This window comes from Equus przewalskii, chromosome 13 (assembly GCF_037783145.1).
Source record: "Equus przewalskii isolate Varuska chromosome 13, EquPr2, whole genome shotgun sequence".
Classification (NCBI taxonomy): Eukaryota; Metazoa; Chordata; class Mammalia; order Perissodactyla; family Equidae; genus Equus; species Equus przewalskii.
In genome coordinates, this window is record NC_091843.1 from 7,611,899 (window position 1) to 7,636,745 (window position 24,847).

General features: G+C 51.1%; 1 protein-coding gene across 1 annotated transcript in view; it reads right to left on the reverse strand.

Annotated features, from left to right (window-relative positions):
* ERGIC1 (endoplasmic reticulum-golgi intermediate compartment 1) overlaps positions 1-24,847 on the reverse strand; it is a 102,494-nt gene that overhangs the window by 50,719 nt on the left and 26,928 nt on the right. The window contains exon 2 of the mRNA XM_070569038.1: positions 2,352-2,413. Within this exon, the coding sequence (XP_070425139.1) occupies positions 2,352-2,413 (62 nt within the window). The remainder of the gene's footprint in view (positions 1-2,351; positions 2,414-24,847) is intronic.

Consider the following 24,847-nt stretch of genomic DNA (forward strand, 5'->3'; position numbering starts at 1 on the left):
TTACATAAACCGTGGGTCGCCCAGATAAGGGACTGACACAGCTGGAAAAAGGAACGTGGTGGCCGTGGATGCGCTGGTGTGAGAGGTGGACACATCGCTGAGGAAAGGACAGGGAAGAACGGTGTGTGCAGGGAGCTCCCGTCTGTGCTTAAAACGACGACACAGGTATATCAAAGACTGAACACATATTTAGAAAATTCTAGAAGGACACACACCTGATTGTTAAACATTCTTGACAAGGGAGAGACTGTAGAGAGCCAAGAGGAGGTTTGAGCTGTTGGCTGGCGGTAGGAAGGGGACCAGAAGCCTCATTTGAACTTTTTTGACTAGGTTCCTGAACTACTTGAACAGATAGATGAACAAGCCCCTTTCCTCTCACGTCCCGAATCTCCTTTCTGTGAGCATCAATGCACAAAGTGTCACAGACCCTCATAGGCCTTGTGGGCCCCAGGAGGACAGTGACAGGAAAAGGAGTGTCATCCATGCACCAAGGACTTGGCACGCACACACACCTGACAGGTGCCATCGCATTTAATCCCCAGATCAGGAAACTGAGGCTCAGAGAGGTGAAGTGACTGGCCCAAGGTCACTCAGCTGCTAAATGGGAACGTGAACCCAGCTCTGCTGGACCCCAGCCTGTGGGACATGCATCCTGCTGCTGGCTGCCCTGTTCCCTTCCCCAGGCATGTGGAGCTACAGGACTCAAGAAGGCATCCACAGGTTCAACAGCTGAGCTGGAGCGGGGAGAGCCAGAGCAGGACCAGCCAGGGTGAGGGGATCCCTGAGGTCATCCCCCTACCTGACAATGGCCTGCCCTGGGAGGCATCTGTGGACGCCACCCTGACTGCCTGGCCCTGAGCCCTGGATCGGGGGACAGTCTGCTGGGAGGGGCCCTCCTCCGCCAGGGTGCAGGGTGGCCCACCTTTTGCGAGCTGTGAAACTTCAGACAAGTCGCTTCACCTCTCTGCCTCAATCTTCTCACCTGGAAAATGAGGGTAAAGTACTTCTGCTTGCATGGCACTTTGGGTTTGCTTTTTACTGTTTTTTAAATAAACTTCTTATTGTGGAGTAATAACAGATGCAAAGACAGTACAGCAAGTTCCCACATGCCCTGCCCCCAGCTTCTCCCTCCGTTAACATCCTGCGGAACCCCAGCACGTGCCCCATGGAGACAGCAACTTTGTATGACACTATCGATGGAGCTGCAGACTGACTCAGAGCAGTTTCCCCACTAACGCCCTGTCCCAGGACCCGCGTGGGATCCCACTTTGCATTCAATCGTCACGCGTCCTTGGTCTTGAACTATGACAGTTCCTCAGTTTCTCCTTGGTTTTCAAGACCTTGCCACTTTTGAAGAGCACTGGTCAGGTGTCCTGTAGAATGTCCCCCAACTGGGGTTGTCTGACATTTTCTCCTGATCAGACTGGGCTGTGGTTTTGGGGTGCCCTTCCCCTTGCATCCTCTCGAGGGGGTGTGACGTCCTCATTACTCCTCACCGGTTGACACTGATCTCCAGCGCTCGGCTAAGCTGCAGCCCAGGTCTCTCCGCCAGAAGCTTACTTTTCCCCTTTCCACCCTCTACTCTTCGGAAACGTGTCACCAAGTGCGCCCACACTCCAGGAGAGGAGAACGCACTCTACCTCCTGGAGGGGGATGGAGTCACGTATACCGTTTGGACTTCTTCTGTAAGGAAGACTCAGCCCTTCTCCTCCATTTCCTTAGACCAGTATGGACTCATGGACCTTTTCCTTCATTCTTTGGGTTATAAGCCAATAATGCCGTTATTTATTTTGTTACTCGAATCGCCCAGCGTTGGTCTTTGGTCTCTTCCAGGTTGGCTCCTGTGTCCTGCTGACACGGCCCCATCCTTTCTGGCTGCGAGCGCTTCTCTGCTTGCTGGCACAAGGTGCTCCAGGCTTATTTTGTAACCTTCCTGCCCTAGCCCTGCAATCAGCCATTTCTCCACGGAGCCCTGGGTCGTTTTATTGAAGACTGGCATTTGGAAACCAAAATCTGGGTGAGATTATTATTTTTTTAAAACGGATAGAAACATGCTTATGTCAAAAACTCAAATAGTCTAAAAGGTATGAAGAGAAAAGTCAGGCTCCCTCCCACCCCTGAGCCCCGTTTCCTCTCCCACGGAAGCTACTATTGATGGTTTCTGGCATCTCCTTCCAGAAACAGATGATGCCTGCAGCTTGCAGGGTTCCAGTGAGGACAGAGACGAGATGAGACACCATATGAAGGGCCTGGCAGATGCCCATCCCTTCCTCCCTCCCTGGCCCAGCGTTCTGCACAGGGAGAGCAGGGAGGGGGTGGGGGGGGCAACGGTGAGAAGGGCGGCTACTCACTAATGGCCCCGGTGTACGTCGGCTGCGTAAGGTCCTTGGGCACCTTCCTGTAGATGTCAAACCTGCGGAGAGCAAAGGGGACAGGGGTGAGGGGGCGCACAGGGCGGGTTGCAGACAGCAGGGGAAATGGTGTGGCTGGTGTGCCACACAGGTTGCAGGCCGCGCTTCCTCCCAGAACCAGCGCCTCTGAGAGTCCTGCGGGACACCCCTCTGATGGGACCCTGCACCCCACACAGCCCTATCGCACTCCCTCACAACACTGTACCCCCCAAGACGACCTTGACCCCTCATTTGGTTACACTTCTTGGTTGGTGTTCCCCCCATGAGAATGTAATGAGGGACCCATGAGGGCAGGGACCTGGTTGGGTTTTGTCCCCGACCCCGTCCCCAGACCCAGCAGAGGCCTGGTTCACAGAAGGCGACTCAGCAGGAGTTTGTGCGATGAACTGAATCCCGGGCTCGGGTTCCTCTGACGCTGAAGGGAACAGGGAAGCGCAGTCTTTCCCGAGTTCTGTGACAGCCTGCATGCTTGCAAGGTGTCACCTCTCCACCCCCTCTTCCCCTTCCTCCCTCCCCCTCCCCACTCTCCTCTTCCCCAGCTCCTGCTTCTGGGAGATCCTCCTCAGCTCCAAGGCAGAGGGGAACACAAAATCCTGCCTGGGGCCCGCAGGCTCAGCAGCTGCTCGTGACGGCTCTGGCTCCCATGTAACATGGGTTTCCGTCCCAGACGCACAGCAGACGCCGTTCTTTCATGCGGATCCCACCAGAGCAGACAGGGGTCGTGGGGTATGGTGGAAGAATTTGGGGTTTTGGACTCAGAGAGATATGGGTGTAATTCTGGCCAGCTGTTTGAGAGTCAAGACCCTGGAATCAGAACACTCTGGGTTCAAATCTTGGTTGGTCTTCTTCTTTGCTGTGTGACTTCAGGCAAAAGACTTAACGTCTCTGAGCCTCAGTTTCCTCCTCTGTAAAAATGGGCCTACTACTGCGAGACCCTGCCAGGCTACTGAGGAGTAAGGGAATACATGTCTGTGGAAGATGTGACATACAGGGTCCACAGGGCAGGCTCCTCACGCACTTGGTTTCCTTCCCTTCACTGAACCTGAGCAGACGGTTCCCACATAGCTGGGTTCAATCAACAGAGCTCCACGCCCACAGTGCTCCCCGGCCCTCTGCAGAACCCACTGAGTGAAGAGGCGGCTGCTCCAGCCCCGGGGGTGGCAGGCTGGTTTCCCTTAGGTGATTGAGAAACAATGTATGCCCTGCTAACTCCCATGCAATGACTTGGAAATCTTGCATAAGATCTGATACTTGACTCCTGGGTGTTCACTCTAATTTCACATGGAACGTGCTCAGTTTCGTAAGACTTCAGGGGAGAAAAAATTCCTATAGGCTGCCAAATTAAAAAGTACCACCTTCTCTCCTGTCTGCTCAGCCACCACTCACCTGTGCTTGGGCCCCAAGGGCACTAGAAACCAGGCTGGGAGTGTGATGGGGGTGGTTCATGATACTGAACCATTCAAACCCACTCGCCTCCTTTATTCTGAAAACGCTAACCCCTTCAACTTTGACAGGCACAGAGAGGTCAGAGCAGGTATTGCAGAGTTAGCCTGCCTGAGCTCGAGTGGAACTCCACGAATGTGAGACCTTGGGCACGTCACTTAACCTCCCCGTGCCCCAGTCCCTCTGTCTGTACAATGGGGGCAATGACAGCAACTAGCTCACAGCACAGGGTTTAGTGGCAAATGACTTGGGGCATATAAAGCACTCAGACCCATGCCTGGCGCCAGGAAGTGCTATGTGAGTATCTGCTCTTACTCTTATTAATGCTCATTTGACGACCACTCATGAGCACCTACTTTCAGGCACTAGGGACATGGAGATAAAATCACCCTGTGTACCTATAGTTTAGCAGCAGAGACAAAGAAGGACACAGAGGGAGCATGCAGTGGTTTTCCATCAGGGGTTAGCTGGAGGCACTGGAGATACCCAGAAAGGGGCACCTGGGGGGTCCATGAAGCTTCCTGCAGGAGGTGATATCTGGACAGAGCAGGAGGACAGGAGGAAGGGTGGGTGGAGGCAAAGAGCAGTCCAGGGGATGAGAAGAGCAGGGCAGAGGCCACAAGGAGGACCGAGCCTGACATGATGGGCACTGCGTTAACCTGCAGTAGCGCTGGGACAGGAACAGATGGAGCGGAGGCTGGAGAGATGGGAGGGAATCCCAATCCAGTTTCCTGGTCCACTTAATACCAGGTCACTCTTGAGCACCCACCGGTGGAACATGGGCCCCACAGCAAAAAATATATGAACCATCATTTCACAACTGGGAGTCAGGGCCGGCCCGGTGATGCAGCGGTTAAGTTTACACGTTCCACTTCGGCGGCCCGGGGTTTGCCAGTTCAGATCCCGGGTGCGGACATGGCAAGCCATGCTGTGGCAGGCATCCTATATGTAAAGTAGAGGAAGATGGGCACGGATGTTAGCTCAGGGCCAGTCTTCCTCAGCAAAAAGAGGAGGATTGGCAGCAGATGTTAGCTCAGGGCTAATGTTCCTCAAAAACAAAAAAAATCTGGGAGCCTTGTGGGAAGTTGGAGGCTGCTTGAGGTGAGGAGGTGGGGGTGGCCTGGGGCGGAGTGTCAGAACCCAATAGGGGTGAGGAGGGGCGAGTGGGAGACTGTTACACACAGGGGACTGATCAAATATGTAAATATAGTGAGGATAATGGGGTGTTGGGGAAGGGAGGTATAAACAGAGAGAAAGCAGAATAAAGCCTGTGGTGCAAGAGTGGACACGGAGGTATCAGTGTGAATTCATGACTTTCAATATGCAGAAATATAGAAGCATCCATACGTGTGTGGACACATCATACACATACATTGTCCTAGCTCTTTCCATGGAGGGGGTCCAGGAACAGTGACGGCCCCATAGCAATGAGCACATCTGGCACTCAAATCTTGGCGTCTAAATATCCTTCTCTGCTCAAAGGAATCAGCTCCGTGGAGAAACGGCTGACTCCAGGGCTGGGCAGGAAAAATACAAGATGAACTTGGAGCATATTCTTATGTCAGAAAGCAGGAAAGTGTTCAAAGTATGATAGGGACATGTCTATAGGACAAGAAGCCAGCTTAACAGGGCCCCCACTGACCAAAGAATGGACACTAGGAGCACTGAAATCATTAGTGAGAGGAACAGATTACAACCCACTGGATGAAATAGGAAGCCAGGAGGCTATACAGATATAAAGAAACGAATAAATCAGAAGTTTAATGAGGAACAGGATATTTACATACTTTCAAAGTACCTCCCCACAAAATACTTATTAATTACAAAGGGAAAAAGAGTAACTTTACAGTGAAGTAACTTGGCAGACCTCATCTTAAGCAAGTGACCAAAGTGAGTGTCACCAGTAAGGAGACATGTCATGTGCCTCCTGATATGACGAACTGGGGAGGGCACGCCATTGCTCTGCGGGGATCTTGCTTAAAACACACAACCTCAAATGAATCATGAGAAAACATCAAACAAATCCAAACTGAGGGTCATTCTACAAGATGACTGGCCAGCATTTGTCAAGTGTCACGGTCATGAAAGACAAGACTAAGGAACTGTCACAGACTGGAGGAGACAAGAGACGATGACCAAATCATGCGAGATGTCTGCATCTGCCAAAGGACATCAGAGTGACAAGAGACGGGACTTGAATAAGATCTGCAGATTAGTTAACAGGACTGTAGAGTGTCATTTCCCTGGTTTTGGTAACGATATTTTGGTTATGTAACATTTGGGGAAGGTTGGGTAAAGGGTACTGGGAAGTCTTCACAATAATTTTACACTTCTTTTTCCAAGTCTGAATGATTTCAAAATGAAAAGTTAAAACATTCTTTTTAATTTAATGGAAATGAAAAAAAGAATTTTAAAGGGGGAGATTTCACTTAAAAATCCCGTCCAGCCTGCTTTCTTCACACATGCCTGGTCCCCGTAGGCCTCCAACTGTGAGGTGCTGGCTTCACAACGTTTGCTGAGCGTGCTGGGTGTCAGGCAGAGTATGTCTTTGTTGGGGGCAGGGGGTGGGAGTGGGGGTGGGCAGGAAGGCTGGATGAAGAGAGGTCCAAGAGGGGAGCTAAGACTTGAACCAAACTACAGGAGGTGGGTGCTCCGGACAGAGGGAACGATGCTAACCAAGATCGCTTCCAGCCCGTGCCAGGCGCTTTCACATACACAGTTAATTCTCTTACTAACCCTGGCAGATACTGAAATCCCATTTCTCCAGGGAGAAGACTGAGGCAACTAGTTCAAAGCACCCAGCCAATGATTAGCAGAACTGAGGTCCAAACGCAAGTCCGAGTCCGTGGGCCACGGTCCTTCCACTGCCCTGTACTTGTGGGAATCAGTTTAGAGCTCACTTATTGGTAAATTAGAGTCTCAAGGTTTTGCTTATTTGTTTTTCCGAGGATGCTGCCCCAGGGCAGGTGGGAATCTCCTGGAAGACAGGGACCAGTTCAAAACATACGAATTCATTCAACAGATATTTACTCAGTATCTACCTATCAGGTAGTGTTCTACATGGTGGGGAAATGGAAGCAGTCGAGGGAGACACGGCCCCTGTCCTCATGAAGCCGCCAGTCTAGCAATGCTTTTGGCTCCTTGAGAAGGGCCACCTAAACAGAAGGTTCTCTGATAATGATCTCATTCTCACGCCACAAGTCCAAGCTGGGGAGTGGTGGTGGGGTAAACGGAGAGCTGAAAAAGACCCTGGGTTTAGAGCTGACCACAAACCAAGTGAGTCAGCAGTGAATGTCACTGAGAAAACGGGCCACCGGGGAGGCTGGTGAGAACCCCAGGCATGTGACAGATCGGGAAGTGAGCCGTCCCCTCTGGCTCACATTAGTCAGTCCCTCACTGCGGTGATGTGATTAGCTGTGGTTGTCCGCTGTCAAGAGAATGTAGAGGAAAGGGTAAAGAGCATGGGGGGGGGGGGACAGGAAGGGATGCTTAGTGTACACCTACTGTGTGCTGGGCTCATCCTAGGCCCTTGATCGCCATGTTCTCATCCAATTCTCCCGCACAACCTGTGAGTTAGGGATTGTTAGCCCATTTTATAGCTGAGGCTCAGAGAGGCTGGTGACTTGGCTAAACTCACACACCTATGAAATGCCAAAGTAAGGACCTGAATCCAGGCCTAAGTCATGTTCTTGCTGCTTTTCCCAACAATGTGGGGGCAAATCGGGACCACTTGGATGGAAGATGCTTCTTAGGAAGAAAGGTTAAAGAACTGGAATTGCTTAGCCTTAAACAGGAAGCTAAAGGATGGATTCTTCATGGCTGTCAAATAAATCCCCTCTCCCCACACTCCCACCAGACTATGAGTCTCTCGAGGGCAGGCCTAGGCTCCTTGCTGCCTGGCCCTGCCCGATCCAGGCCCTTGGGGGACTGACCCAAATGAATGAGTCAGTGAATGAACCTGCACGGAGACAAGGTCCACTGGCTGGCCTGAAAAACATTCAGATGAAATGGACGGTGGGGAAGCTGAGCCGTGGATCCTCGGGGGTTCTTTGTACCATTCTACTTTTGTGGATGTTTAGAAATTTTCACTTAAGGAAAAGGCAAAATGGGCTTAAATTAAAGCAAGAGAACAATCAACTGGACTCAAGAAAGACTGACCTGAATGCCAGAATGGGGGGCAGTGACCGGGGCTAAGTGTGAAGAGGTATGTCACCTGCTGGGACAGGACCCCAACACAGAGACCCCAGAAGGGCCTCCTGCCTTCAGTAGTCTCCGCTGTCGGGTCTAGAAGGTCCTCTGAAATCACTGTGTCCAACCCATTCATTTTATAGATGAGAAAAGGAAGCCCCAGGAAGAGGAGTGACGTGCCCAGTTCAAGGTATAATTAAACTCAGAGTATTTAAAACAAAAACAGGCTAATAAAAAGCTGGTGAAACCCTTGTTGTCTCTCATGCTTTTGAAAAGTCATATGCTGGTCGTTCTCAACCAGGGGTGATTTTGCCCCATAGGGGACAAGGGGCAATGTCTGGAGATATTTTTCGTTGTCACACTGAGGAGTGGGGGTGCTAGTGGTACCCAGCCGGTAGAGGCCAGGGATGCTGATGCATCCTACAATGCACAGGACAGCCCCCCACAACAAAGCATTACTGGCCCCAAATGTCTACAGGGCTAAAGGTGAGAAACCCCGTCGTCTGCAGAGCCGGACGCGCATCTTCCCCGTGAGCCTGTGTTCTCTCTGACAGGCCTCCAGGTGTCTCTGCTCCCACTGCTGAGGCCAAGACCACGGTCTCAACTGCCCCCACGGAGACCAGGATGCGGATGAAGCAGTCTTTCCCTCTCCCTCTTTGCTCTGTGCCTGAGAAGACAGAGCTCATGTGGAGAGAACTGGACAAAGGAGCCCACAGGGAAAAACTAAAGTCCATCTGGGTTTCTGACTGACCTGATGGTGCAGTAAGTACAAGTGCCACTATTTTAATCAAAAAGGTGCCGAATCTGAGCTTCTAACTTCATTACACCTTAGGATACAACAAATTCCTTAGGACAAAACATAGGTCAACATGAGTACTAGGAGTGAATGAGAACAGAGGATATACTCAGCAGAAACCCACTCCACAGGCCACATCCAGCCCCCAGAGTGAGGAAGGGCTGCCTCGCCTCGTCCAAAATAAACACGCGTGTCTCCTGCTCCCAAGCGAGCAAACTGCCGCTGGAAAGCTCTGACTAATGGATTTCTTCTGTAATTTCTTTTCCTAGCAGAGTGCCTCAGCTTTGCTATTTTAACTTTTGCTGCCTGGGACCGCACTTCTCCCCTGCCCTCGCAGACCAATCTCAGATCGCTCTGTGGTTCGCCATGCGGGGGTGGCTACCCGGCGGGCGCTCCTGATGTCACTGTTTCCAAAGTTTAATGAAATTAGATGCCATTTAGATGCAAGGCATTGGAAGTGGTGGGTCATTTGTCCCAAAAATAGCCAGCCAGGCTGTTAGTTGGCACTTGGGCCCGGTCACCCCTGCCCACCAGCCTGTCAGAGCCCTCGGTGCCGAGTGCCAGGGAGTTAGGTGAAAAATGTGCCTGTTTGTTCACTTACTCATTTCCTCCACCTCGCCGAGAACCACTGGGGCATGTGTGTGTGCACGTGCGCACACGCGTGTGTGTCGGGGGGCACGCAGAGGTAAATGAACTCCCCAGGGCCGAGCACGGGCAGAGAGAACGCCCTGCCAGCGTCAGCTCTGACGAGCCCCAGAGCCACTCTCATCAGCCCCCGAATCGTGTCCTGACACTCAACCTGCTAACACAAGCTCACACCGCTCCCGCTCCTGTCAAAGAAGGAAAAGACGTCTGTCTCCCTCTCTGGCCCCCACGAGGCGCAATCACAGTCACGCTGCTGCCGCCCCGTCGTGAGGGATCGTGGGCACCTGCCTGGTACCTGGACCTGGCACTCACTAGCTCACCTGCTTCTCACGGCCCTGGGCAGGGACACCATCATGCTGCCCATTTCCCTTGCCCAGGATGTGAACTCCCGCAGTCTGCTTCAGGACACGTGCTCTGACCACTGTGCCACGTGCCCCAGGGAGACAGATGGGGGCTGCAGGGTGGAGGCCTGTGTTTACAGAGGTCTAGATGATGATGACTGTGCACACAGCACTAACACACGCACAGCTCTCTCCCTCCAGCCCAGCCCCCTGTGGTTCCCTCCCCGAATCTCGGTGCCCTAGTCTCTATCACAGGGTGACCTCCCGGGTCCAATCGCCTCCACCTGTGACCTTTCCCATCCCAGAACACCCTCTCAAACCACAAAGTCTTGGCCTTTCCCTTCCCCTCCTTCCCACAGAAGCCACTAAGTCTGGCCAAAGATGAAGAGGAATAAGTCTGACCACTGAGCTTCTAGAAGCCCCTTCTGAAGCAGCCCCCCCACCTCCGGGGTTCTAGGGACATACACATGATTCTGGCACAGCCCTGAGATGGCTGCAGGGTCTTCGGCTCCTGCTGAGCTGGGACGGGTCAGACTTGTTCCTGAATCTCCTGCTGGTCGTGCAGGGCCTGCCCCATTAATGGCATTCAGTAAATTCCAGGTGAAAACATAAAATGACGTGTGCACAGGGCTATGCACGGCAGCACCAGCTGTAACAGCAAACGACTGGAGACCATCCAAACATCCACCCAAGGGGACCGCTTAATAAATGACAGAGCATCTGTAAAGTGGAGGACGATACAGCTGGACAGGAGATTGAGGAAGGTCTCTCTACATAGTAAGAGAAAAAAGCAAATTGCGGAACACTGGGGCTGGCCCCATGGCTGAGTGGTTAAGTTTGTGAGCTCCGCTTCGGCGGCCCAGGGTTTCACTGGTTCAGATCCTGGGTGCAGACACGGCACAGCTCATCAGGCCATGTTGAGGTGGCATCCCACATGCCACAACTAGAAGGACCCACATGTACCGGGGAGATTTGGGGAGAAAAAGTAGGGGGAGAAAAAAAAGATTGGCAACAGTTGTTAGCTCAGGTGCCAATCTTTAAAAAAAAAAAATTGTGGAACACTGTGTTCCACTAAATTTTATGTGTGTTTGTGGGGGTGGGGGTGGGTAAAAACAAACGTACACTCTTGCTTATATCTTCAGAAAGAAACAATGGAAGATGTAACCAAAAGTGAACACAAATGGTTACTTCTATTATTCTTAGGAGATGCATAAAAAATATTAAATACTTAGGGGTAAATATGACAAAAGAAGCACAAGAAACATACAATAAAAACTATAAAATATCACTAAGAGAAGTTAAAGGAGACCTAAATAAATGGAGAAATATACTATTAATGGGTCAGAAGACTCAATATCATTAAGATGGCATTTCTCCCCAAACTGATCTGCAGATTCAACTCAATTCCCAACAAAATCCCACAGGCATTTTTGTAGAAATTGACAAGCTGATTCTAAGATTCATATGGAAACGCAAAGGACTCAGAACAGCCAAAACCATTCTGAAAAAGAACAAAGTTGGGTCTGACTTCAAGACTTACTATAAATCTTCTAGAAAAAACATAGGAGAAATTCTTTGTGATCTTAGGTTAGGCAAAGTTTTTTTTAGATAAGACAACAAAAGCAGGATCCATTAAAAAAACTAATAAATAAGCTTTCGTCAAGATTAAAAACTTCTGCTCTTTGAAAGGCACTATTAAAAGAATGAAAAGACAAGCGACAGACTGAAAAAAAAAATCTGTGAATCACACATCTGATAAAGGATTTATAGGCAGTATAAAGAACTCTCAGAACTCAGCAAAAGGAAAACAAACAACCCACTAAAAATTGGGCAAACGAATTGAAAAGACATTTCACCAAAGATTTACTGATGGCTAATAACCACATGAAATGATGCTAACATCAAAGTCATCGGGGAAATGCAAATTGAAACCACAATGAGATACTACTCTATACATATTAAAATGGTTGAAATTACAAAGGCTGATCACACCAAGTGGTGGTGGGGATGTGGAGCAACTGGAGCTCTCAGACGTTGCCGGTGAGAATGTAAAGTAGTAAACGACTATGCAAAAGAGTCTGGCAGTTTCTGAAAAAGTTAAACATACACCTACCATATGACCCAGCCATTCTAGTCGCAGGCATTCACCCAAGAGAAATGAACGTATATTCCCATGCAAACATACGTAGATGAACGTTCATAGAAGCTTAATTTGTAATAGCCACAAACTGGAGACAACCCAAATGTCCATCACCAGGCAAATGGATAGACAAATTACGGTATACCCATACAATGGAATATTACTTGGCAATAAAAACCAATGAAGTATTGATATGAGCAACGACATGGATGATTCTTAAACTAATTAAGCTGAATGAAAGACAAACTAGGGTATACATGGTATGATTCCATCTAAATAAAATTGTAGACAGTGCAAACTAATCTAGAGTGATCACTGGTTGCCTGGGGAGGGAGGAAGGGAGGAACAGAGGAAACTCTGGGGGGCAAGGAATACATTCATTACCTTGACTGGGACGATGGTTTCATGGATTTATACATGAACACTTTAAGTGTTCCTCAGATTCCTCAAACTGAACACTTGAAGTATGTGAAGTTTATTGTACGTAATTATACCTCAAAAAAGCCGTTGGAAAAATCTTTAATGATAGTCATGACTGAAACACATCAAACAGTCTATGAGTTCGTAACGATACTTCAAAAAACAAAGAAGCCCCATTGGACACCTTTCGAGCTGCTAGATCACCAACTCACTCTTCTGAAAACTGGTAAATAAAGGGAAAACACTAATTCTGACTTTTTTTGGTATACAAAATGTATTCCTAGGTAACCAAATAGTTGATGAGGGCAAAGTTTTATTTTACAGAATAATTTCAAAGAATAATGTAGAAAGACCATAGAATTAGAGAAACCATCATTGTGAACCCTCTGATGAAATACTGGATCCAGGCAATGATCAGCAATGATGGGAAATTTCACAATAGATGGATCGGGCTGCCGTCATCTGAACCCAGGGATCAATTTTAGCATCTCAAAGAGAAGATAACCAGCTATTCTGTACCTCTCAACGTGACGCAACAGGAAGTACACAGCACACTTCTCAATGACTGGCCTAGAATAACCTCACATTTCACCTTCCATTTGATCCTTATCCCACAGCAGTCTGACGCCAGCTCCCCTCACCCACTCTCTTCCTGCTCTAGCTAAGATCACCCAGAGTCACTAAGGGCCGGAGCCAAAGGCTCTCCTCGGTACCGTCTCGGTACAGAAGCTGCTGACTCTCCCTTCCTTCTTGACTCTCTCTTCTCTTGACTGCCTGACGTACCATGGCATCCTCACTCTTCCGCATCCTCTCTGTCTGCTCCTTTTCCTCCTCCTGCCCCTGACACCCAGGTGTACCCCCAAGGGTCTGTGTTCAGGCCCCTTCTCTTTCAACTTCACAGCCAACTCATCTATGCCTTAATTTACTGCGCCAAGTTCCAGAGAGACAGGAGAAAGTCAACCAGACAGACATGATCCCTGTCCTCACAGAGCTCCCGTGGTAATGCCCAAGGAGCCTCCTTATTCCCAGGGGCATCCCGCCTGCCAATCACACTTGACATGTCCAGATCAAAACTCAACAGCTTCTCACACAAAACCTGCTCTTACAATCCCAACACAACAGACGTAGGAGGAACCTCAGGGGTCGTGGAACCCAAATTTGCGCGCCCGCAGATAGTTAAAGTGAAACACAGAAAGGGCAGGCATTTGTGTTCGAGTGAGCAAGGACCCGATTCTTTCCAAGTCACAGTTGGCATGCTCCTGAGGCTCCTGAATGCCTGAGAAGTGCTGAGATGTGCTGTGCTGGCCACCGGGCCACGAGGATGAGCAAGACAGTCAATCAGCTGATCAGGAAGACGACCAAGAAATTCTCAGAAGCTGTTTTAGATGTTCTATCGGCAAAAAGACGAGACCTTTCTGGGCCGGACAACACCCTTTACCTAACTGTCAGAATTTAGGATTTTCACAACAATGGAAACAAACATTAGCAGAAGCTCTCTAGAGACGGGGAGCAGAAATCAGTAGCAAATAGCTCTTGCTTTGTAGCAGACTCTTAACCTGTTCAAAGGACAATGACACAGTTGCCCCGAGCCCTCAGCAGTGGGCAGACTCAGCCAGGATATGCTCCCTGCCGGCCGGCCCTGGCTCATGCACAGCAGGGAGGGTCATCTGAACCCAGGGATCAATTTTAGCATCTCAAAGAGTTCTAAGTCCTAACGTGACCTGCTTCTTGAGCTGTCATGCAAGCTTGCTCCCACCTCAGGCCCTTTGCCCTTGCCGTTCTATCTGGAAAGTTCTTCTCTAGATATCTGCATGTCTTGCTCCCTCACTTCATTTTGGTCTATATTCAAATGTCACATCCTCAGAGAGGCCTATCCTCGCACCAACTAAAACACACTATCCTCCCTCTCTTCACTCTGCTGTGTTTTCCTTCACAGCACTTAAGATCGCTACCCGGCATTATGTGTCTTTGTTCACTGCCGGACTCCACCACTAGAACATAAGTAACAGGAGAGCAGGAACCTTGCCTGTCTTTGAGTTCCACTATATCCCCAGAGCCTAGAAAAGAGCCAGGCACATAGTAGGTCTGCAGAAACACCTGTGTAATGGATGAAGGAGGCAGCATTTCTCAAAGTGTGGTCCATGGACCACTGCCCTAGAATCCACTGGGAAGCTGGTTAAATCTGCAGATTCCAGGCCCCCCCCCGCCCCCCATAGAATGAACTAAACTAGGACGGGGCGGGAAGGGCAGGAACCTGCAATGCGGAAAAGTGCAGTTCGGGAGATGCCGGGGGCTAGAGCTGCTAAGGAAAAAGCCGCGTATTTATTTCTAAGCTCAGATTTACTTCCTAAGACTTTCAGTTTGTACCCACCTGAGTCACCACAGGTCAACAGAGGCACAGGCAAGAGGACTGCATTTCCTGGGCTCCAACCCTACGAGCAAGCACTACTTGAGACATGACCTACTCCAGCCCACTGAATCCTCCCCACCACCCAGGAGGTACCTTCAGTAAATGCGGAAACCAAGACTCAGAGAGGCTGAGCCACTCATCTAAGCTCACACAGCCAGCAAGAGCAGGAATCAGGATTGGAACCCTGGACAGCCTCACAACGACCTTCTCCAGCCTCTCAAAAGCTCCACGCTGGCCTCTGGGGGCCTTGGCTGTCTGTGCTCACCGCTGCCCTCCTGTGCCCGTGCGATGGCCTGGTGCCATCAGCAAGCCGTGGGCACCTGGGGATGGAGCGAAGGAGGAAGGGTCCCGTGGACTACAGAAATGGGGTGCGCTGCCACCCTGAGGCCTTGGCGGAGCACAGCTGGACGGGGTCCCTCGCCCACCCCTGAACAGCCCCACAAGCTCACGCTCTCACAGAGAGGAGAGGCCAGGTGTCGGGGCCTGAGGGCTCGGCTGGGAATCAGCCTTCCTGCTTGTCAAGGCCACAGGGAACATGGGTCAGGGGGACAGCAAGGGCCCCCAAAGTGTTTCCAAATCACTGGAAACAGGACGCAGCCAGCGGCCCCACACCGAGACACAGCAACATCCCGAGTGCGGACGCTATAAATGGCAATGTATTCTTAGAGGGCAGAACACGAGCGGGGTTTTCAGAAGTGACCCATCATCGGATAAAAATACAGACGGCATTTAAATGCTGCGCGGCAGGAGCTATTCTGGGGCCTGCATCCTCATCCCTGTGGCTCCCCGCCAGGGCACGGCCGTCAACAGAGATTTAAAAGGAAGAAACCATTGATGTCAGTGTTTTTAAGTTTAGGGGGAGAGCACCGAGGGGAAAGACAGTCATGCCAAGACACCTGTGGAAGGTGCCCCTTCGCGGGGAGCCCAGATGTCCCTCGACCTCCACCCACACCTGCCACGTGACCCCATTTTACTCTGTGCTCGGAGACGCCCCCCCTGCAACATCCTCAGCTACCTTGAGAAGTTGAGGCTGAGTTCTGGCTCGGCCTGGGGGTAAAAGCCTAGGACAGGATTAGGATTTTAAGAGGTCTGCAGGGCAAGGAAAGTATATTAGGGAAGGAGCTGGCGAGGGATCCGGTGTCATGGGGAGAAGAGAATATTCTGTGAGCCAGCCTCTTAACTCACGTCATCTTGTCCAATCCTCAAAACTGTCCAAGACACAAAACTGGGATCATCCCCATTTCTACAGAAAAAGAAACTGAGGCTCGGAAGAGACTGTGTAGAGAGGGCGACTCTCAGGCTGGGAGCCTGAGTCCAGAGAGACAAGCAGAAACGAGGCTGGGAAAGGGCAGAGGGTGTCCCAGGCAGAACGACAGCTCCCACTGAGGTTCACAGCTCCCGAAGCCCAAGGTCACTCAAGTGGCGCGCGGCACAGCTGGGACCTGCGTCCTCATCTGTCTGATGACGTTACTGTGCCGCACGGGGAGCAGCTGTGTGCCTGGGAGGGCAAGTCTGGCTCAAGTTATAAGGTGAGATTTCCAGACAGTCGCATGCAAAAAAGCCTAAGGAAAGGGAGCAGAGCACCCTCCTCGTGGGCCTGGGTGGGAGGCCAGTCGGTGATCATCTTCACTGGGGCAGCTCAGTGCTTCTCAGCTGTTCTGAAGTAAATAGGTTACACAAGAAAAGGGACAGTCAGGGTCTTTGGCTGCCCAATCCCTGTCTGGGGGTTACCTCCCCTCCTCCCCACCGCTCTCTGCTCCAGAAAGGCCCGTCCTGCCGCAGCCCCGTGCCTCCACCTGCACTGTGCCCTCTCCACCACCCTTGCGCCATCCCCACCCTCCTGTCACTTCTGGGGTCCTACTGAGGACCAGGCTGTGCTGGGTGCTGGGAACACAGCGGTGCTCAGACACAGAACTCCCTGCCTTCACCTGGCTCACATCCCAGTCGGGGAGACAAACGATAAATGAACTAATATATGTCTGTACTGAGAAGGGCTATGAAGAAAAATGTATCAGCTAAGGAGATAGAGTGCAATGGAGGTGCTGTTTCGGATGGGGTGTGAGGGGCGTCACAGAAGGCTCATCTGACAAGGTGACAAGCAAACAGATATCTGAATTAAGTGAGATAGCAGCCACATGGATATCCAGGGAAGAGCATTCCAGGCTAAAGGACAGCAAGTGCAAAGGCCCCGAGGCAAGGAGCACACGTGGCAGGCTCTTGGAACAGCAAGGAGGCTGATGCAGCTGGAGTGGGAGGAGGTCAGAGGCCCCAGGTAACTTTTTAAAACTCAGTTCACACATCCCTTTCTCTGAGAAGACATCTCCCTCAGCCTCAGGCCACCTGAGGCACACTCTTCTGCTTCTCTCTGTCATCATCTGGCCCATGGTGCGTTGTCATTAAACACGTACGACTGCAATCGTGAATGAACAGCGCAGCCCACTCTGTCTCATCAACACTATTGGTGTCTTCCCCTCGGAGCTGTGAACTCCTCAAGGGCAGGGATGGTCTTACGCATCTTGGGGTCCCCAGTGCCTGGCACTGCACTTAGGTAGGGAGTTATCAAGCAAGAGGCCCACTGAGTCACAGAAGAGTGTGGGTCTTGCCCAAGCCAAGAGCTCACCTGAGACGTATAGGTGAGTCCCCAGAAGGAGCCATTTGGTTTCCTAACCACGCAACAGCAATGAGACTCTCCTGATGAGACCTACGGGAGGCAGAGTGGGCGACCGAGAGAGGGAGGGGCCTCCTCCCCATCCCGCATTTCCAGCATCTGCCTCAAGCTGTGCTGTCCCCACCAGCTCAGGGCTTATCGGAGCCCTCGCTTTAAGGAAAGCCCACTCAGGAAAATAAAAACAGAAACCTATCCACCGGGGAGTGATCATTCACAGACAGAAGACACCCTGCCCTCTGAAAGGTTCCAGGAAACATCAAAAATCCCAAATGAATGAAGGGTCCAGGCACCGATCACCTAGCTGCTCTCATCACCAAACAAGAGAGAACCAGGCATTAGTGTCTCTGAAAGCCGTGCGTTCTCCCAAGTGGAAAACGCCCACCGAGGCTTGGCAGGCACCACAAGAGAGGGAAGCGGACCAGGAGAGGCCTGTGGCAAACTGGAGGGTCCATGGCCCCTATAAAGGGGGTAGAGAGCCCCTCAGCTTGGCCCATGGCTGGAACAAGGAGCCCCAAGGTGGCCAGATCAGGGAAAACCAGAACTCTGGGGTCTTACGTGAAATCACCAGTTTAAAGATGATGGCAACTAGTTTTTTGTTTTTTAAAATAAAACAGTATACAAATCAAAGAAAACACTTCTATGGGTCAGATTTGGCCTAAGGACCAAACAGTTTGTGAACCTGGCCTTAAATCTTGAAGTATTTTTGTACCAGAATAGACAACAGAACTGAAAAGACAGAACAGGGCAAAGAAACCTAAAAGTTGTGGAGCTAGAAGGGAACTTTGAGATCACGGGGTCCCCGTGGGCCCAGAAGGTTCTTCTCAGGAATCAATTCCAGTGGCTGCCCAGCTGCTAAGCTGAGACTGGAGTCAGTGTGTGAGTGTGTGCTGGGATGGATTAGCAATGTCTGACAAGGACATGGGAATGGGGACACTGCAGACACGCTTCCTGGGTCCTCAGCAAGGCTGATTTAGTCCAGACTCATTTTAAAGGCAGAAAAACAGGTCCACGGAGCTACAACAAATTGCCTAATGTCACAAGTAAGAACTATCTGTGGGCTCTTTCTAAGACAGCCAGATGCTCCTAAATCTTTAGGCTTTTGGAGCTGTGACCTACCAAATAGTAATCTTAGGCAGAAGGTATCTCTAAACCAATAATGCAAGTCAATAATTAAATTTGATTTTTTTTTTTTGAGGAAGGCTGGCCCTGAACTAACATCTGTGCCCATCTTCCTCTACTTTATATGTGGGACGCCTGCCACAGCATGGTGTGCCAAGCAGTGCCTTGTCCGCACCCGGGATGGGAACTGGTGAACCCCAGGCCACCGAAGCAGAATGTGCGCACTCAACCGCTGCGCCACCGGGCCGGCCCCTAAATTTGATTTTTACAGTGGTTCATTTTATCCATGGCTTCTTAGGGACAGAATCTTTTCTAAACAGCAAGGGGGTCGGAGCCCTGATGCAGCCATCTGAGGATGTTGCCCACAGCACATACACTGTCCCAGTGGAGGGCCTTGAGCTGGCAGAGGGGCCTGGCACCAGAGGGAGCCTGGGCCCACGCAAGGGCCGCCGTCTGCCTTGAGCTCGGCCCTGGGCCTTCGGCCCTCCCACTCAGCATGAGTCACGGCTCTCCACTTCACTGTGCTGGCTGCAGAGTCTTCAGTATTACTTGGCTCCCGAGCAAAATGTACTTTTCCAAAGGACATTGATTCAACTGAGCCTGAATTTTGCAATGCCCTGGCAGTGCTGAGGCCAGCCTCCCCTAAGCGAGCACACTGTGTCCCAGGGGATAGGTACCAAAGAATGTGGTTATCACCTCCCTCACATCCTCCCCAAGTGGAAGGATCAGTCCATCCCCCAGCAGAGCCTCCTGGCACGCCTGCCATCCCCTTGGCCTCCCCTGGTCACCTAACTGTAGCATTACCTCCCTCCAGCTCCCCATGCAGTGCGCACTCCTGGACTGGATTTCAAACCACACCTGACAGCAGGCCTGGAACAACACCTGGAAAAGACGCAGATAATCCAGCCAAGGAAGCCCTGCAGTCCGCAGAGCCACGCCCCGCTCACATCACTGCTGGGGCTTGTGGGAAAAGCACAGGCCAGGGGGCCAGGCTGAGGGCGGCTCAAGCACCAACGAGGGCACTGTGTACCTGTTTCCTTTTGTAAAAAGAGACTACTGTTTAGAGCAGTTTTAGGTTCACAGCAAAATTGAGCAGAAGGTACAGAGATTTTCCACACACCCCCTGCCCCTACACACATATGACCTCCCCGTTATCAACATCCCCCACCAGAGCGGGACATTGGTTACAACTGATGAACCTACACGGACACATCAGCATCACCCAGAGTCCAGAGTCCACATTGGGGTTCACGCTTAGTGTTGAACATTCTATGGGTTGGGACATATGTACAATGACCTATATCTACCACTACAGTATCACACAGAACAGTTTCACTGCCCTAAACAGCCTCTTGCTCTGCCTGTTCATTCCTCACCCTCACCCCTGGCAAACACTGGTCTTTTGACTGTCTCCCTAGTGTTGCCTTTTCCAGAATGTCATATAGCTGGAGCCACACAGTGTGCAGCCTATTCAGATGGGCTTCTCTCACTCAGTGATATGTATTTAAGGTTCCTCCACATCTTTTCATGGCTCGGCAGCTCACTTCTTTCTAGTGATGAATAACAGCCCAGAGTCTGGATGTCCCACAGCGTACCTGGTTTTCCAGTCCCTAAGACGTGGGTCTGCAGAGCCAGGGCCTCTGTTGCCTCATGCACTTGCTACATGACTTTGGACAAATTTTTCTCTGAACCTCATGTTTTTCGTTTGTAAAATGGGGATAAAAATACTGACTACTCCATGGGAGTGAGGATTACACGTGGAAGCGCACGTGAGGCAGTGACTCCAGTTTGCAGCACGGCGCAGTGCATGACAGATGGTGGCCGCAGTCGACATCACCAGCACCGTGGCTGTCACCGCCTTCTCTCTGCACAGCGGCATGGGGTGGGGGGAGTGGAGACAACTCTGGCTTTGGGCTCAGAGGCTGGGGTTCAAATCCTCACTCTGCTTAGGCAACTGGCTAGACCTCTCTGAGCCTCGGTTTACCCATCTTTAAACTGGAGCGGGATTACATCTCGCTCCCAGTACAATTTTGAGAAAATGAGATCACCAACTGGAATGCAGAAACAGCCCTTGGCACCCAGTAGGCACTCACAAAAGGTTAGTTCCCAGCTGTGAGGGAGAGGTCTTTGGCATTTCCTGTGAACAGCCCTGCTGAGCGCACAATACAGGGAAGGCAAACAGCGGGCGTAGGAGAGGACAGAGATGGAAGCCTGCTGGTGAGAACCAGAGCCAGGAGGGGCGCCTTCCAGCGGAGTGAGTCTAGGGAGAGGCAAGTGCTGTCCTGCTCAGCCAGGACCCAGCGGACATCAGCCAGAAACGGGGGCAGTAACACCTCTGCAGGCAGCCAAGGCCTGGCTGGCTGTCTTCTTGGTGTCAAATGACAGAGAAGGATGAAACAAGGAGGCAGTGGCCAAAGCCAGTCAGCATTGTTCCTGCGGCCTCCGAGAGGCAGGACTGGGGACACAGGAAATGCTACGGGGCAGCATCAATCACACAGCTCACATGTGCCCCCAGTGGGTTCTGGGGAACCACTGGGCCTGAACAAGGACTTCTGTGCTGTCCCACCAAACGACCTTGGCCTTTTGTCCACAAAGGACCTGCCCAGATGGGAGGCCTATTGCCCCACCTGTACCCAGGATGGTCTGTGACGTGTCATACCTTGACACGCTGTGCCAGTGACCCTGGGAAGGAGGGACGGTCACAATACCTGCTTTCCAGGTGAGGAAGATAAACGTCGCTCAAGGTGACACTAATGCTAGGGAGCCTTGGAGCTGGGACTCAAACCCTTGGCTTTCGGATTCCTCACGGCCGGGAGCCAAGCCTGGGGTCTGCAGAGACTCCACGCGGAGGCCTCCCCATAGATGGTTTCCCACCGCTCTGCATCTGCATTATTGCCCATTCATTCATTCATTCATTCAGCATCCATTCTGCAAATATCACTAGCATCCACTCTGTTCTGGATGCCAGGCTAGGCCCTTGAGATACAATGTGAGCTGGACAAAGGCAGTCCCTGCCTGCCTGGAGCGCGAGTCAAGAAAACCTCCATCACAAATGTGGAGTTATAGGAGGAGAGGAGCGCCAGGAAGCAAAGGCCCAGGGGCCTTCTGTGATCTGCTAGAATTGGGACTGGAGAGCGTATGGGGCGTGGTGGGTCTGGAGCCGGGTGCGAGTCTCAGCGCCACCAGTCGCTAGCTATGGCCTTGGGGAACTTACTTCCTTGCCCTGGTGCCTCAGTTTCCCAGTCTGTCACACAGTGCCCACCCCACTGGGCTGTTCTGAGGGGTTCCGTGAGTCAGCCCCTGGAAAGTGCTTATTTAACACGGTGCCTGGCCTCACAAGCGGGTGCTCAGCGCTGTACCCACTACCACGAGGCTGCAGGCTGTGAGGAATGGAGGACCACAAGCACGTCCTTCTTCCCAAAAGAGAAACTCATCCTCCCCCACAAGTCCCTCTGAGGGCCGCCTTGGCTAGGGGGTGGCACCAGTAGACCCAGGAAATCAGCCAGAAAGAGGGGAACGTTGAGCTCCCCATAGGTCCAGGATGAGACAGAGGGCAGGGGCCTCAGGGACCCCGGGTTACAGCTGCTTCCCCCAGGCCAGGAACAGCTCCCCTGCCCCCTGCCCCAGGGCCTCTCTCCCCACTCTGCTTTCTTCCTGCTGCTCCCCAGCTGTCTTTCCTTCTGGACTCCGCTCCAACTCTCCTGACCTCAGCACAGAGCTGGGGTTCTGAATTCCAGAAAGACTTGGAACATTAAAAAAAAAAAATTTTTATCAGCAACGCAAAAAAAAAAAAGCATGCACACACTCAAATTAAGGACTCATAAGAATCCATACATAGGTAGTAAAAATTTGCTGACATGCACAGGAAGGATCGCCACCACATTTAGGAGGATAGGTATACTGGGACGGGTTGGGGATGCATCCCAGATGGAAGTATGAAAGCAGGCAGGCTTTAGGTTTGTCTCTAAGACGGGAGGCAGGTCTAGGTCATTCTCTATGCTGTTTGATAGGTCTAGAATATTCTATGAAATTGAAAAAAGCTTAAAAGTACTAAAAAGAAATCAGATGCTACAATAACAAAAAAGAATGAATTACTGACACGCATACAACAGGGGTGAAGCCCACAGATGTTACCGTGAATGAAAGACTGACACACACACACACTGTAGGATTCCAACACATGAGGCTGAAGCACAGGGAAAACTCACCAACGGCAAGGAAGTCAGGGGAAGGGGGCCTCTCAGTGGGGTACTGACCGGGACAGGGCACGAGGGAGCCCTCAGAGCTGCTGGAAGGGTTCTGTGGCTTGATCTGGGGATGCTCACGTGGTGTATGTATGTAAAAAGCCATCGAGCTGCTTTTAGCACTTAGGAGGAGAGAGAGCACATTACAGTCAGCTATACCTCAATTTAAAAATTAATTAAAATTCTAAAAAGAAAGAAAATCAAATCATCAGCCAGGTTTGGGACCTTGCCCTGGCTCAGCATCACAGTAAAGAGACTCTCTTTTATCTCTTTCTACACCAACTTGATGTTTGATTCCGTCATTCCTGGATCCTTCGACACCTGCTCTGGAAGAATCCTGAGCAAGGTGCAATGGCAGACACGCAGGGGAAGTGTTCCAAGGCCCAAAGAACATGGGCATCAGTCAGGCTGACTCGGGCAGGAATCCTGGTCCTGCCCTTACCTGCTATGTGAGCTGGGCTAAGTGACGCCCCTCTCTCAGACCTGGCGGTCTGACGTACAAACTGTGGTTGGGATTAAACAAGACGGTGCTCAGCCCTGTGCCTGGCTCATAACGGGCGCTCCAAAAAATGGGACCTGTTAATACAGCTTGTGCTCTAGCCCTCCAGAGCAATGTTTACCAACTGCAGGTTATGACTGATTAGTGGGTTGGGCAATCAATTTAGTGGGTTGCAACCAGTGTTAAAAAAAATTAGACTACAACAGAATAGAAAATATCTATTTGCATTGCCTGTACCAAGGGAAGCATCGTTGTGTTGTTTTTATATGTTGTATGCTGGGTTGTGACATAAAATGTATTTCTTACAAAGAGCAGATGTCAAAAGGGATTAAAAGCCCTGTTCCGTTGGAGCCGACGGCTCTGTGACTTCGCAGGTACCAGCTCAATGTGACAAAGCCCAGCTCTTGGAACTAGGCAGGAACAATAGTACACTGTGAGAAGAACTCTAACACCTCCAAGAAGTCACACTTTTTTTTTTCAGGGCCAAAATGCTCTGAAGCTGAGGGAAGCGCCTAGAGGAAGTGGCTTCAGACCTGGATCTGCATAAACAGTCAGATGCAAATTCCTGGGACTGGAAGGAAGAAGTGGGCCAGGTCAGCGGGAGACTGACAGTGTGGCCAGCCGTGCCCCGGGGCCCTTTGTCTCCTGTCCCACAGGAAGGGCTTGGTGGCTGTGGGGAGCTTCGCAGTGGCCCCGCACGAGATGGTTTCAGGTGGAACCCGGACCCGGCAGCAAACAGCAGGAATCAGCGGGTGAGGGAGTGACTCCGTTCCACTTCTCCTTCAATTCTCTTGATGGAGTCTAGGAGGAAGGCTCATTTGTACTAGTAGGGCTTTCATCACCCACTAATCTCACTTGTTATTAAAGAGAAGAGCAGGCTTCAAGCTCAGCACCTTCTCCCAGCAACATGCCTGAGCTAGAACTTGCTTCTCACTGCTCTGAATTTTCTAGAAACCTTGAATTCATGGCAGGCAACACTGGTTTTCCATTTCTAGGGCTGAGGTAACATATTTACTTTTTTTTTTCAAACTCATCTACCAAGTTTTTACAAGTGGGTCTGTTTAAATAAAATATAAAGCTTCTAATAGTATGGGCGAAGGTAGATATGGCAAAAAGGGTGACAGTGGCCCAGGAGTGGTTCAAATTTGGCGAAGGCAGCTACGGGCTTCCTGAATCTGTGGCTGGGGAGTGCTACCATGGTGCACTGACATCAATGGGTGTCACAAAAGGACATGCCCCCTGCCGAGAAAGGGGGTGACAGAGCTCAGGCGGGGAGAACCAGACCCCCTTAGGGAAGAGCAAAGTCCAGGCCGGCCAGCCAACCAGCCGTGGAGAATCCTTCATGGAAACAGGATTTCACAACTGAAAGGAGTCTGCTCCTGTCACCACCACCAGGCCTTTCTACAAACACGTACTCATTTGTGTGGTCCCCATGCCACAACCAAGTCTCGGCTTACATTTTTCTCTACTGTGCCTCTTTCTCTTCCCCCTTCGTCTCATGCCATCCTCCAAACGTCTCATTT